This window comes from Procambarus clarkii, chromosome 7 (genome assembly GCF_040958095.1).
Source record: "Procambarus clarkii isolate CNS0578487 chromosome 7, FALCON_Pclarkii_2.0, whole genome shotgun sequence".
In the NCBI taxonomy this organism is placed as follows: Eukaryota; Metazoa; Arthropoda; class Malacostraca; order Decapoda; family Cambaridae; genus Procambarus; species Procambarus clarkii.
The window spans coordinates 51,242,593-51,257,455 of NC_091156.1; the positions used below are offsets into that span (position 1 = coordinate 51,242,593).

Below are 14,863 nucleotides of genomic sequence, written 5' to 3' on the forward strand. Positions count from 1 at the left end.
CTGCTGTCTCCTTATGTCCCTTGCGCCTTCAGCCTGAAGTCTCCAAAGGAATTTGTTGACTTACTGCGGGGAACACGGGCCACAGGGATAAGAGCCTCGTTGGACGTAGAATCACTGTTCACCAACGTACCTATGGATGAAACAATCGGGATGATCGTGGACAGAGTGTATCATGATCCGGCCTGTACTCCTCTTGACATACCAGAAAACATTCTAAGGAAACTACTCCAAGCTTGTACTAAAGAGGCACCCTTCTTGAGCCCGGATGGGCACATGTATAAGCAAGTAGATGGGGTCGCCATGGGTTTCCCCTAGGTGTCCTGTTTGCGAACTTCTACATGGGTACCATCGAACAAAAGGTTTTTGTCGACATGAACTTGAAACCGGCCATATACTGCAGGTATGTTGACGACATTTTTACACAGGTACCTGATGTCAGTCATCTGCAGGAGCTGAAGGAGGCATTTGAGCGGAATTCTGTGTTGCGTTTCACTTACGAGATAGAGAAGGGCGGGAAGCTGCCCTTTCTAGATGTAACAGTCATGGAAAGGAGCGAAGGTTTCCACACCGCAGTCTACACTAAGGAAACAAACATAGGAATGTGCCTAAATGCCAATAGTGACTGCCCAGACAGGTACAAGAGGAGTGTTGTTAACGCTTATGTCGACCGTGCTCTCAGCCACAGGTCAGGATGGAAGCAAGTCGATGAAGAACTCTGTAGGGTAAGGCAGGTCCTAGTCAACAATGGCTCCTCCAATGGTTTCGTTGAAAACATCATAAGAAGGTAGGTGAAATGCCATGCAACCTCTGAAGAGACAACTAACACAACACCTGTACCCCCTATTAGACTATTTTACAGGAACTTCTTTTCCACAGCTCATAAAACGGAGGAAAGGGTCCTGAAAGATATTGTTAATAGAAACGTTATCCCTACAGGCAAAAATCAGAAGATACAATTGACGATCTACTATAAAACCAAGAAAACGGCCAACCTACTCATGAGAAACTCTCCAGACACAAAGCAAAACGCTTTAAGAGAAACCAATGACGTCTATGCCTTCAAATGCCCACTTGGGGACTGTAAGCCTCAAAGAATTTAGTATATAGGCAAGACAACATCTCTTTCCAGGCGATTAACGATGCATAAGCAACAGGGCTCCATTAAGGAACATATAATTTCTTCCCATAACCAGACCATCACCAGAGAAGTCTTAACAAAAAACACGGAAATCATCGATAGATACAGCGATAGCAGGCGGCTATATATCTTCGAGGCACTACACATTAAGAAGTCGACACCAGCAAACAACAGCCAATTAATGCACAACTATATTCTACCCACTTCAAGACTCCGCTCCAATATAGAAACATCAAGAAATATGGGCCAATTGGTCCTTTGCAGTTACTTCCATTCTTCCCTTTAACTTACAAAATATTATACCCATTGTTTCGTGTTCTGTCTTATGTTGAAAGTTTGTTTTCACCTCATCCAAAACTGTTGTAACATATCACCTCACCCAAATGCAGGTATAAAAAATCGAAGATGTTTAGGCTCTATTCAGTTATAGTTGTGTGTGTGTAAACTAAAGTCTTTATAATGTAATAAGTTTTACGAAACGTGCTCAAGTGTCGCGTCAGACTAGAAATAAAAATGAATTTTGGAGAATTGATTTTTCAGTTACCATCAACAGTGAAGAAAAATGTAAGTAACATTGAGAAAATTCGTGTTAGAATTATTAATCTTACTTTTTCGGTCACATTTAATAATATATATATATAAATATATATATATATATTATATATATATATATATATATCATATATATATATATGACAATGTCAGACCACGTCGTTCCATGTCATTCCTTCTGAAGATGTATTTAATATACGAAAGTACTTAAGGAAATTCCTGTTTCATTTTCCTTCTGCAGTTACTAATATATATATCATACTAATATATATATATATATATATATATATATATATATATATATATATATATATTAGTATATTTTGGTAGCAGTCTTTCCTGTAGACATATATTATTAAATATGACCGAAAAAGTAAGATTAATAATTCTAACACGAATTTTCTCAATCTTTCGTACATTTCTTTTCACTGTTGGAGGTAATTCAAAAATCAATTCTCCAAAATTCATTTTTATTTCTAGTCTGACGCGACACGAGCGCGTTTCGTAAAACTTATTACATTTTCAAAGACTTTAGTTTACAAATACACAACTGAATAGAACTTACGCATCTCCGATTTCGTTTATATCTACATTTGAGTGAGGTGGATGGGGTGAGGTGGCATTAATAGGGTATTAATTTCATCAACACAAGACAGAACAAGAGGTGGCATTAATAGGGTATTAATTTCATCAACACAAGACAGAACACGAAACAATGGGTATTGAATAGAAGTGTTTGTAGAAAGCCTATTGGTCCATATTTCTTGATGCTTCTATATTGGAGCGGAGTCTTGAGGTGGGTAGAATATAGTTGTGCAATAATTGGCTGTTGATTCCTGGTGTTGACTTCTTGATGTGTAGTGCCTCGCAAACGTAAAGCCGCCTGCTATCGCTGTATCTATCGATGATTTCTGTGTTGTTTACTAGGATTTCTCTGGCGATGGTTTGGTTGTGGGAAGAGATTATATGTTCCTTAATAGAGCCCTGTTGCTTATGCATCGTTAAACGCCTAGAAAGAGATGTTATTGTCTTGCCTATATACTGGGTTTTTTGGAGCTTACAGTCCCCAAGAGGGCATTTGAAGGCATAGACGACGTTAGTCTCTTTTAAAGCGTTCTGTTTTGTGTCTGGAGAGTTTCTCATGAGTAGGCTGGCCGTTTTTCTGGTTTTATAGTAAATCGTCAGTTGTATCCTCTGATTTTTGTCTGTAGGGATAACGTTTCTATTAACAATATCTTTCAGGACCCTTTCCTCCGTTTTATGAGCTGTGGAAAAGAAGTTCCTGTAAAATAGTCTAATAGGGGGTATAGGTGTTGTGTTAGTTGTCTCTTCAGAGGTTGCATGGCTTTTCACTTTCTTTCTTATGATGTCTTCGACGAAACCATTGGAGAAGCCGTTATTGACTAGGACCTGTCTTACCCTACAGAGTTCTCCGTCGACTTTCTTCCATTCTGAGCTGTGGCTGAGAGCACGGTCGACATATGCGTTAACAACACTCCTCTTGTACCTGTCTGGGCAGTCGCTATTGGCATTTAGGCACATTCCTATGTTCGTTTCCTTAGTGTAGACTGCAGTGTGGAAACCTCCGCCCTTTTCCATGACTGTTACATCTAGAAAGGGCAGCTTCCCATCCTTTTCCATCTCGTAAGTGAAACGCAGCACGGAACTCTGCTCAAATGCCTCCTTCAGCTCCTGCAGATGTCTGATATCAGGTACCTGTGTAAAAATGTCGTCAACATACCTGCAGTATATGGCCGGTTTCAAGTTCATGTCGACTAAGACTTTTTGCTCGATGGTACCCATGTAGAAGTTTGCAAACAGGACACCTAGGGGAGAACCCATGGCGACCCCATCTACTTGCTTATACATGTGCCCATCCGGGCTCAAGAAGGGTGCCTCTTTAGTACAAGCTTGGAGTAGTTTCCTCAGAATATTTTCTGGTATGTCAAGAGGAGTACAGGCTGGATCACGATACACTCTGTCGGCTATCATTCCGATTGTCTCGTCCACAGGTACGTTGGTAAACAGCGATTCTACGTCCAACGAGGCTCTTATCCCTGTGGCCCGTGTGCCCCGCAGTAAGTCAACAAATTCCTTTGGAGACTTCAGGCTGAAGGCGCAAGGAACATAAGGAGTCAGCAGGCCGTTGAGTCGCTTCGCCAGTCTGTACGTGGGTGTGGGTATCTGGCTAAAGATTGGCCGAAGTGGGTTTCCAGGCTTGTGTGTCTTGACATTTCCATACGCATATCCAGGTTTATATTCCCCAATGATCTTTGGCAGGTGGAGTCCGGATTTCTTGGCGTTCACAGTTTCGATCAGTTTGTTGACCTTTGCTTTTAATTCGGCTCCAGTGTCCTTCGTTACCCTTTGGAACTTAGTTTGGTCAGAGAGTATGATGTTCATTTTCGCCAGATATTCGTCTTTTTTAAGAATGACATATATTGGCGACTTGTCACCTCTCCTGACAACTATCTCCTTGTTCTCACGAAGGCTTTTAGCTGCCGCTTTAAGCTCGGGGGACAGTATGGTGCTTCTGTAACAGAAGGACCTGTCATCAACCATCCATCCCCAACACAGCAGAAGGCCCTGTCATCAACCATCCACCACCAACACAGCAGAAGGCCCTGTCATCAACCATCCACCACCAACACAGCAGAAGGACCTGTCATCAACCATCCACCCCCAACACAGCAGAAGGACCTGTCATCAACCAACCACCACCAACACAGCAGAAGGACCTGTCATCAACCATCCACCACCAACACAGCAGAAGGACCTGTCATCAACCAACCACCACCAACACAGAAGGCCCTGTCATCAACCATATATATATATATATATATATATATATATATATATATATATATATATATATATATATATATATATATATATATATATATGGATAAATATAACGATATTAGAAGCAGGATGCCAAACGCGTGACTTTCATAATTCACAGAAACACCAGAGAAGAAAAAGAGATTAAGTTGAGTTCTGTCTCCCCTCTTAGAGACGAGATCAGTTACTGAACATTGGAACACAACAACAACTAAGGAACCATAAGACAACACAAACACATGAGCTTTACAATAAATGTAAAGGAGAAAAAGTCGAAGTAAAAATATAAAACTGGAGGAAATAATACATGATACAAAGTACAAAAAAGACTTCAATCAGCACTATAACAAATGGACCAATCTGTCTGTTAGGACTCTACAGAAGGAACACTGGATTGCAATTATGGTAAACACAGTGAACACCCTCAAACCGGAAGTGGCCGGTGGCAAGAGACACCCAGCCCACCCCACCACTCCCAGCTGCTCCCAACCACCCGGCCCACCCCACCACTCCCAGCTGCACCCCACCACCCAGCCCACCCCACCACTCCCAGCTGCTCCCAACCACCCAGCCAACCCCACCACTCCCAGCTGCACCCCACCACCCAGCCCACCCCACCACTCCCAGCTGCTCCCAACCACCCGGACCACCCCACCACTCCCAGCTGCAACCCACCACCCAGCCCACCCCACCACTCCCAGCTGCAACCCACCACCCAGCCCACCCCACCACTCCCAGCTGCACCCCACCACCCAGCCCACCCCACCACTCCCAGCTGCACCCCACCACCCAGCCCACCCCACCACTCCCAGCTGCACCCCACCACCCAGCCCACCCCACCACTCCCAGCTGCACCCCACCACTCCCAGCTGCACCCCACCACCCAGCCCACCCCACCACTCCCAGCTGCACCCCACCACCCAGCCCACCCCACCACTCCCAGCTGCACCCCACCACTCAGCCCACCCCACCACTCCCAGCTGCACCCCACCACCCAGCCCACCCCACCACTCCCAGCTGCACCCCACCACTCAGCCCACCCCACCACTCCCAGCTGCACCCCACCACCCAGCCCACCCCACTGCTCCCAGCTGCACCCCACCACCCAGCCCACCCCACCACTCCCAGCTGCACCCCTCCACCTTGCCCACCCCACCACTCCCAGCTGCACCCCACAACCCGGCCCACCCCACCACTCCCAGCTGCACCCCACCACCCCCAGCTGCACCCCACAACCCGGCCCACCCCACCACTCCCAGCTGCACCCCACCACCCCCAGCTGCACCCCACCACCCCCAGCTGCACCCCTCCACATTGCCCACCCCACCACTCCCAGCTGCACCCCTCCACCTTGCCCACCCCACCACTCCCAGCTGCACCCCACCACCCGGCCCACCCCACCACTCCCAGCTGCACCCCACCACCCGGCCCACCCCACCACTCTCAGCTGCACCTCACCACCCGGCTCACCCCACCACTTCCAGCTGCACCTCACCACCCGGCGCACCCCATCACCCCCAGCTGCACCCCTCTACCTTGCCCACGCCACCACCCCCAGCTGCACCCCACCAACTGGCCAACCCCACCACCCCCAGCTGCACCCCTCCACCTTGCCCTCCCCACCACTCCCAGCTGCACCCCACCACCCAGCCCACCCCACCACTCAGCGGTCAACGGGCAGCTGCCCTCAACAGTTAGGGAAGCAATGAGCAGCTGCCATTAACAGTCAGGGAAGCAACGGACAGCTTCCATCAACAGTGAGGGAAGGAACGGGCAGCTGCCATTAACAGTCAGGGAAGCAACGGGCAGCTGCCCTCAACAGTCAGGGAAGCAACGGGCAGCTGCCACCAACAGTCAGGGAAGCAACGGGCTGCTGCCCTCAACAGTCAGGGAAGCAACGGGCAGCTGCCCTCAACAGTCAGGGAAGCAACGGGAAGCTGCCCTCAACAGTCAGGGAAGCAACGGGAAGCTGCCCTCAACAGTCAGGGAAGCAACGGGCAGCTTCCATCAGCAGTCAGGGAAGCAACGGGCAGCTTCCATCAACAGTCGGGGAAGCAACGGGCAGCTGCCCTCAACAGTCAGGGAAGCAACGGGCAGCTGCCCTCAACAGTCAGGGAAGCAACGGGCAGCTGCCCTCAACAGTCAGGGAAGCAACGGGCAGCTTCCCTCAACAGTTAGGGAAGCAACGGGCAGCTGCCCTCAACAGTCAGGGAAGCAACGGGCAGCTGCCTTCAACAGTCAGGGAAGCAACGGGCAGCTGCCCTCAACAGTCAGGGAAGCAACAGGCAGCTGCCCTCAACAGTCAGGGAAGCAACGGGCAGCTGCCCTCAAGAGCCAGGGAAGCAACGGGCAGCTGCCCTCAACAGTCAGGGAAGCAACGGGCAGCTGCCCTCAGCAGTCAGAGAAGCAACGGGCAGCTGCCCTCAACAGTCAGGGAAGCAACAGGCAGCTGCCCTCAACAGTCAGGGAAGCAACGGGCAGCTGCCCTCAAGAGCCAGGGAAGCAACGGGCAGCTGCCCTCAACAGTCAGGAAAGCAACGGGCAGCTGCCCTCAGCAGTCAGAGAAGCAACGGGCAGCTGCCCTCAACAGTCAAGGAAGCAACAGGCAGCTGCCCTCAACAGTCAGGGAAGCAACGGGCAGCTGCCCTCAGCAGTCAGGGAAGCAATGGGCAGCTGCCCTCAACAGTCAGGGATGCAACGGACAGCTTCCATCAACAGTGATGGAAGCAACGGGCAGCTGCCATTAACAGTAAGGGAAGCAAAGGGCAGCTGCCCTCAACAGTCAGGGAAGCAACGGGCAGCTGCCCTCAACAGTCAGGGAAGCAACGGGCAGCTGCCCTCAACAGCCAGGGAAGCAACGGGCAGCTGCCCTCAACAGTCAGGGAAGCAACGGGCAGCTGCCCTCAACAGTCAGGGAAGCAACGGGCAGCTTCCATCAACAGTCAGGGAAACAACGGGCAGCTGCCCTCAACAGTCAGGAAAGCAACGGGCAGCTGCCCTCAACAGTCAGGGAAGCAACGGGCAGCTTCCATCAACAGTCAGGGAAACAACGGGCAGCTTCCATCAACAGTCAGGGAAGCAACGGGCTGCTGCCCTCAACAGTCAGGGAAGCAACGGGCAGCTGCCCTCAACAGTCAGGGAAGCAACGGGCAGCTGCCCTTAACAGTCAGGGAAGCAACGGGCAGCTTCCATCAACCGTTAGGGAAGCAACGGGCAGCTGCCCTCAACAGTCAGGGAAGCAACGGGCAGCTGCCCTTAACAGTCAGGGAAGCAACGGGCAGCTTCCATCAACAGTGAGGGAAGCAACGGGCAGCTGCCCTCAACAGTCAGGGAAGCAACGGGCAGCTGCCCTCAACAGTCAGGGAAGCAACGGGCAGCTGCCCTCAACAGTCAGGGAAGCAACGGGCAGCTGCCCTCAACAGTCAGGGAAGCAACGGGCAGCTGCCCTCAACAGTCAGGGAAGCAACGGGCAGCTGCCCTCAACAGTCAGGGAAGCAACGGGCAGCTGCCCTCAACAGTCAGGGAAGCAACGGGCAGCTGCCCTCAACAGTCAGGGAAGCAACGGGCAGCTTCCATCAACCGTTAGGGAAGCAACGGGCAGCTGCCCTTAACAGTCAGGGAAGCAACGGGCAGCTTCCATCAACCGTTTGGGAAGCAACGGGCAGCTGCCCTCAACAGTCAGGGAAGCAACGGACAGCTTCCATCAACAGTCAGGGAAGCAACGGGCAGCTGGCATCAACAGTCAGGGAAGCAACGGGCAGCTGCCCTCAACAGTTAGGGAAGTAACGGGCAGCTGCCCTCAACAGTCAGGAAAGCAACGGGAAGCTGCCCTCAGCAGTCAGGAAAGCAACGGGCAGCTGCCCTCAACAGTCAGGGAAGCAACGGTCGGCTGCCCTCAACAGTCAGGGAAGCAACGGGCAGCTGCCCTCAACAGTCAGGGAAGCAACGGGCAGCTGCCCTCAACAGTCAGGGAAGCAACGGGCAGCTGCCATTAACAGTCAGGGAAGCAACGGGCAGCTGTCCTCAACAGTTAGGGAAGCAACGGGCAGCTGCCCTCAACAGTCAGGGAAGCAACGGGCAGCTGCCCTCAACAGTCAGGGAAGCAACGGGCAGCTGCCCTCAACAGTCAGGGAAGCAACGGGCAGCTTCCATCAACCGTTAGGGAAGCAACGGGCAGCTGCCCTTAACAGTCAGGGAAGCAACGGGCAGCTTCCATCAACCGTTTGGGAAGCAACGGGCAGCTGCCCTCAACAGTCAGGGAAGCAACGGGCAGCTGCCCTCAACAGTCAGGGAAGCAACGGGCAGCTGCCCTCAACAGTCAGGGAAGCAACGGGCAGCTGCCCTCAACAGTCAGGGAAGCAACGGGCAGCTTCCATCAGCAGTCAGGGAAGCAACGGACAGCTTCCATCAACAGTCAGGGAAGCAACGGACAGCTTCCATCAACAGTGAGGGAAGCAACGGGCAGCTGCCATTAACAGTCAGGGAAGCAACGGGCAGCTTCCATCAACCGTTTGGGAAGCAACGGGCAGCTGCCCTCAACAGTCAGGGAAGCAACGGGCAGCTGCCCTCAACAGTCGGGGAAGCAACGGGCAGCTGCCCTCAACAGTCAGGGAAGCAACGGGCAGCTGCCCTCAACAGTCAGGGAAGCAACGGGCAGCTGCCCTCAACAGTCAGGGAAGCAACGGGCAGCTGCCCTCAACAGTCAGGGAAGCAACGGGCAGCTTCCATCAACCGTTAGGGAAGCAACGGGCAGCTGCCCTTAACAGTCAGGGAAGCAACGGGCAGCTTCCATCAACCGTTAGGGAAGCAACGGGCAGCTGCCCTCAACAGTCAGGGAAGCAACGGACAGCTTCCATCAACATTCAGGGAAGCAACGGGCAGCTGCCATTAACAGTCAGGGAAGCAACGGACAGCTTCCATCAACAGTGAGGGAAGCAACGGGCAGCTGCCATTAACAGTCAGGGAAGCAACGGGCAGTTGCCCTCAACAGTCAGGGAAGCAACGGGCAGCTTCCATTAAGAGCCAGGGAAGCAACGGGCAGCTGCCCCCAACAGTCAGGGAAGCAATGGGCAGCTTCCATCAACAGTCAGGGAAGCAACGGGCAGCTGCCCTCAACAGTTAGGGAAGCAACGGGCAGCTGCCCTCAACAGTCAGGGAAGCAACGGGCAGCTGCCCTCAACAATCAGGGAAGCAACGGGCAGCTGCCCTCAACAGTCAGGGAAGCAACGGGCAGCTGCCCTCAACAGTCAGGGAAGCAACGGGCAGCTGCCCTCAACAGTCAGGGAAGCAACGGGCAGCTGCCTTCAACAGTCAGGGAAGCAACGGGCAGCTGCCCTCAACAGTCAGGGAAGCAACGGGCAGCTGCCCTCAACAGTCAGGGAAGCAACGGGCAGCTGCCCTCAACAGTCAGGGAAGCAACGGGCAGCTGCCCTCAACAGTCAGGGAAGCAACGGGCAGCTGCCCTCAACAATCAGGGAAGCAACGGGCAGCTGCCCTCAACAGTCAGGGAAGCAACGGGCAGCTGCCCTCAACAGTCAGGGAAGCAACGGGCAGCTGCCCTCAACAGTCAGGGAAGCAACGGGCAGCTACCCTCAACAGTCAGGGAAGCAACGGGCAGCTGCCCTCAACAGTCAGGGAAGCAACGGGCAGCTACCCTCAACAGTCAGGGAAGCAACGGGCAGCTGCCCTCAACAGTCAGGGAAGACACTCCCATTAACTTAATCTCCTCTGAAAACCTCACTCATGCGATCAAAAGCTGGCGATGAGTCACAATATCGTGGCTAAAGTATGTTGACCAGACCACACACTAGAAGGTGAAGGGACGACGACGTTTCGGTCCGTCCTGGACCATTCTCAAGTCGATTCTCATCGACTTGAGAATGGTCTAGGACAGACCGAAACGTCGTCGTCCTTTCACCTTCTAGTGTGTGGTCTGGTCAACATGCGATCAAAACGTCTATTTTAACATTATCAAACATCCGAGAAGCATTCCGTCCTAATACAGCAGGCAAACTCTCTAATCATGTGAAAAAGATCAATGATGATCATGAAACTCTTCCAGCGTGACATAAGATCCTACTGTGAAGCAATGCATGCCTCGTTGTTCCCTCCAAGGTGAGACAAGTCACTAGGATCCTCCATAATTAGGGCTATAAATAAATACCAGAGAAAAGTCTCCCTGGCTTATCTGCTTCATCCAGCATCAAACACCCACCGCAGAATAGGTAATATAAAATATCGGAAACTTCCCTGATCAGAGCACTAAACACCAAGAAAATTGACGAGGGAACTCCACCAGGTGGTATTCAGGTCATCAGCAGTGATGAGAAAGTTGCTGCTAGAGATTATCATGGCACTAATATCAAGCTGTAAAATCTGTCTTTTTATCCTATCGAATAACTCCAAATATCAAAAGTAAATGGAGAGATATATATTAACTGTTGGCAATAAAGAGATAGATGTGTTGTGGTGAAGGCTCTCAGTACCTCCTCAACTATCACTGCGTCGTTCCCTATAAGCCTTGTGCTTCTCCGCTCTGCTGGCAAACAACTCTACAGGTTTCAGTGCATTTTCATATACTATTTTCCCAATTTATTTTATACTGGGTACCTAATATATAAATGTCATTTCATGGCATCAATTTTACGCTTTTTAATATGTCTTGATGTCAAGGTTTAAAGATATAGTTAATAGTTAATGTGGATCAATAGGTGATGGTTTACAGGGTCTGAGAATAACACTTGCGTTACACTTCTTAACTTTCAACTCCAACTAATCGTACTATTTCTTCACCATTCGCTTTTATTCATTTCTTCCTTCCAGTAGATACACCTTCTTTCGTCAGTCTCAAGAGTTACTGCCTTTTGCAATTACATTTTGTAAATAACATTATCTGTTCCTATCCATTAAATCATCTCTCTACTACGTATTCTACTTTGTTCGTCTATATTTGTGTAATTTAAGATGTTTCACGTTGACAATACACCATTGTGTTAGGAGTCTCTACACAGACCTTGAGACATTCTGTCCCAACTTGACCTTCCTAGTGTGGTGACCTTTACCACAATTGTTATTCCATCAATGTTTGTCTAACTAGTTATTCAATCGACATGAATATTACGACTAATTTTTATTGACAGTTAAAAAACAGTACAATTCTAATTTATTAAGAAAATACGGGTATTTTACTTTTTAATTTTTTACAATATTTAATATAAATATTGTCATGCGCTTCAATGTTTGATGTTACAATTATTTTGTCTGTACAATCAGCATTTACTTTAGAAAGCCAAGGTAAATCATAATGACGTTCAGTACCAAGTAAATTGTAAATGATAACTGATTTACCTTGTATTCGTCCCAGGTGGGATGGGCAGCCGTCAGAGCCATGCCACACAGAAGCAGTATTGTCACTTTCATCTGTTGGAGTAGAGAAGCAAGTCATTAAATACATAGGCCTTATACATTAAATTTTAATGATCGTTGCTGTTATGCAACTATAATGGTTGTCTTATATTACTATAATCTTGAGGTACATGGTAATGACGGGGTATATACAGCTGCCTACTTTTGTGTACATTGAAGATTTTAACTGCGTATGATCATCTCTAAAGCAATATCTACTATAGTGAGGGATCGTCAGCATTCACTCACAATAAACACGATCATCATTTCACAGAATCTTTAGAACACCTGGTAACTAATACAGGGGAGCGTCAGGGTTCTCCTTGAAAGGTGGATTTCAAGGACTGCTAAGAGGAGGGGGAGGGGGTGTAGCCCATTTTAGACCATCAATTCATTGTATTTCTTGGTACCGCGATGACCTTGCTTCTTGCAGGTCGGCGTTCGATTCCCGATAGTCCAAGGGGCTGGGCAAGGTCAATTTATTCGTAAAATCCTATACTCTTGTTCTCATGTCCCTTCTATGTGCTATAATCATGCAGACAGTGCTTACTCGGGATAATTACCTACCACTTACCACTTTAGACCCACAGGGTACCGCCATGATCTGACCTTGTGTGTCATAGCGGGCCTCATTCCTCTGTTTTCATTGGCCATGTTGCATCCGCTTATAGGCTTTGACTTCTCGCATGATTTCCACTATATCATCATGCCAATAATGTTGAATTCCTTTGAATGGTTCTCGAATGAATAAAGGACAGACAAACACTCTTGACGCTCTAGGAATTTTTAATATAGATAATGTTCAACGAATATTAACTATAATCTATATAAATAAAAATGGAAATGTTCGTTTGTGCATGACCGCTAATCTCCAAAAGTTCTTCACCGACTGCTTTGAAATTTTCACACAACGTTCCATTCGCATCCGAGCAGGTTTTTATATACATACTATATTGATGTCACCTCTGTGACGGTTAAAAACAGGCTTTTTCTGAAAAAAAACTGTTTTTCATGTGAGGGAAATCTTTGAAACCTCTTTACCGATTGCTTTAAATTTTTGTCACAACGCTGCATTCGAATTGGCGCGTCTTCTTATATATCTACTATATACATGCTTCACCTGTGACAGGAAAATAACTTTTTTTTTAAAACAGCGCCATCTGTTGGACGTAAGAGCAACACACGCTGCAATCTCCGAAAGTTTTTCACCGATTGCTTCGAAATTTTGACACAACGTTGCATTCAAATTGGCGCGTCTTTTTATATACCTACTATATAGATGCCACTCCTGTGACAGGTAAAACCATGCGTTTTGAAAAACAGTGCCATCTGTTGCTCATAATAGCAACATGCACGCTATACTAAATATGTCACGAATTCCAGTTCAATGTTTATGATTGCATTGATAAATTTTATTTTCATAGATTTCGATTTATTTTATTTTTTATTGAACTATTTTGTGTGACATTGTTTTGAAATTGAGCTGTGTTGTTTACCATACAATTCATTTCGTAATTATATGTATAGATGCCACACCTGTGACAGGTAAAACGATGCTTTTCTTGAAAAACAGCGCTATCTGTTGCATGTAAGAGCAACACACATGCTATACTAAATATGTTACAATTCCATTGCAATGTTTCTGATTGCATTGAGAAATTGAATTTTCATAGATTTTGATTTATTTTCATTTTGATTTAGTTATTTTGTGTGAATTGAGTTGGAATTGAGCTGTGTTGTTTACCAGACCATTCATTTCGTGAGTATAGTTAATTTTAAATTTTTGCTTATTTTTATTTCATTTTTTAACTGTTTTCTTATATTTCAGTGATGGGAACATCATATCACTTGATGTTCCCAATTTTTGTTCCCAAGTGTTCCCAATTGATGTTCCCAAGTACCCGGCAATTCCCAATTGCCGGGTACTGCTATTATTTTTATAAATTTCTTGACGTCCAAATCCTTTACATTTCGAGACGAATTCCGGTGGATATGTTAATTCCTTGAAAACGTTAACTAAAACCTTTACTTCAAAATAATAGGGATGCAATGAATATCTTCACTGAATATAAAGTGTAGAGTCGAAGCTAACATTAGCAGGAGTTCAGAGTTTTACCTTGGCTGGAGGAGGGGTATGGAGCACTGCTGAGCGTTGATGGTGGAGTCTCGACTGCTCGTGAGTGTCGACCGCTGCTGAGTGTCGACCGCTGGGGAGTGTGGGATGGTGGAGTGTGCGCCGGGATAGTGTTACCTGCGGTCACACCTGGAGTCTCTCACTGTCACAAAGGAAAGTGCTACTTATATCCCTCTCTCACTGTTACGTCACTAAGCTGAGTTGCCTCAAACACTTTTCTCCCGAGTGAATTTATTCATGAGACTATTACAATGACAGTAAAATAATATCAACTGGAGATATGTAGTTTAGTTTACATGTTACATATATAATATACTAAAGTGAGGCAATTCGGTAAGACGAATGTTGGTGAGGTCACACGTATATTGGTGATTGAGGTGTTTAGGAAAACCTGCCAACGATGATGGCAATACATAGCAGTCTATGTTATAGAAACCTTGGTTCTTGTTGACGCTTTTGCGAGTACTTTAATTGCTGCTTTCCTCTTTCCACCGCTCTCTAAGCTACGGAATATTAGTGTAAAATTGTCGGATTATGAGACAAGTGGTAGAAGATTAACAAATAATTTCTTTATCAATAGTTTTCGATCGAGATAAAAAGCTTTTTACTAAGACAATTATGTCTACAGTACTGACAACCTCAGGTAATGTTTGTCAAGTCTGATAATTATATTTCCAGCGGCTCAATTAATATTAGCCAGTATATTGATATTAAATATTTTCAGAAGGTCTGCATGCGTCATATACCATTTATTCTGATAAGAAATACTTTTGGCAAATGATATTTTTTTTAAC

At 47.5% G+C, this 14,863-nt stretch overlaps 1 protein-coding gene across 1 annotated transcript in view; it reads right to left on the bottom strand.

The window, feature by feature from the left end:
* The window catches only part of LOC123752887 (procathepsin L), a 54,310-nt gene extending 40,092 nt beyond the window's left edge, over nt 1-14,218 (bottom strand). Inside the window, exons 1-2 of the mRNA XM_069316262.1 lie at nt 14,052-14,218; nt 11,879-11,950 (exon numbers count right to left, since the gene is read on the bottom strand). Coding sequence (XP_069172363.1) covers nt 11,879-11,950 — 72 coding nt within the window. The 5' untranslated portion in view covers nt 14,052-14,218. The remainder of the gene's footprint in view (nt 1-11,878; nt 11,951-14,051) is intronic.
* Nucleotides 14,219-14,863: the final 645 nt, after the last annotated feature.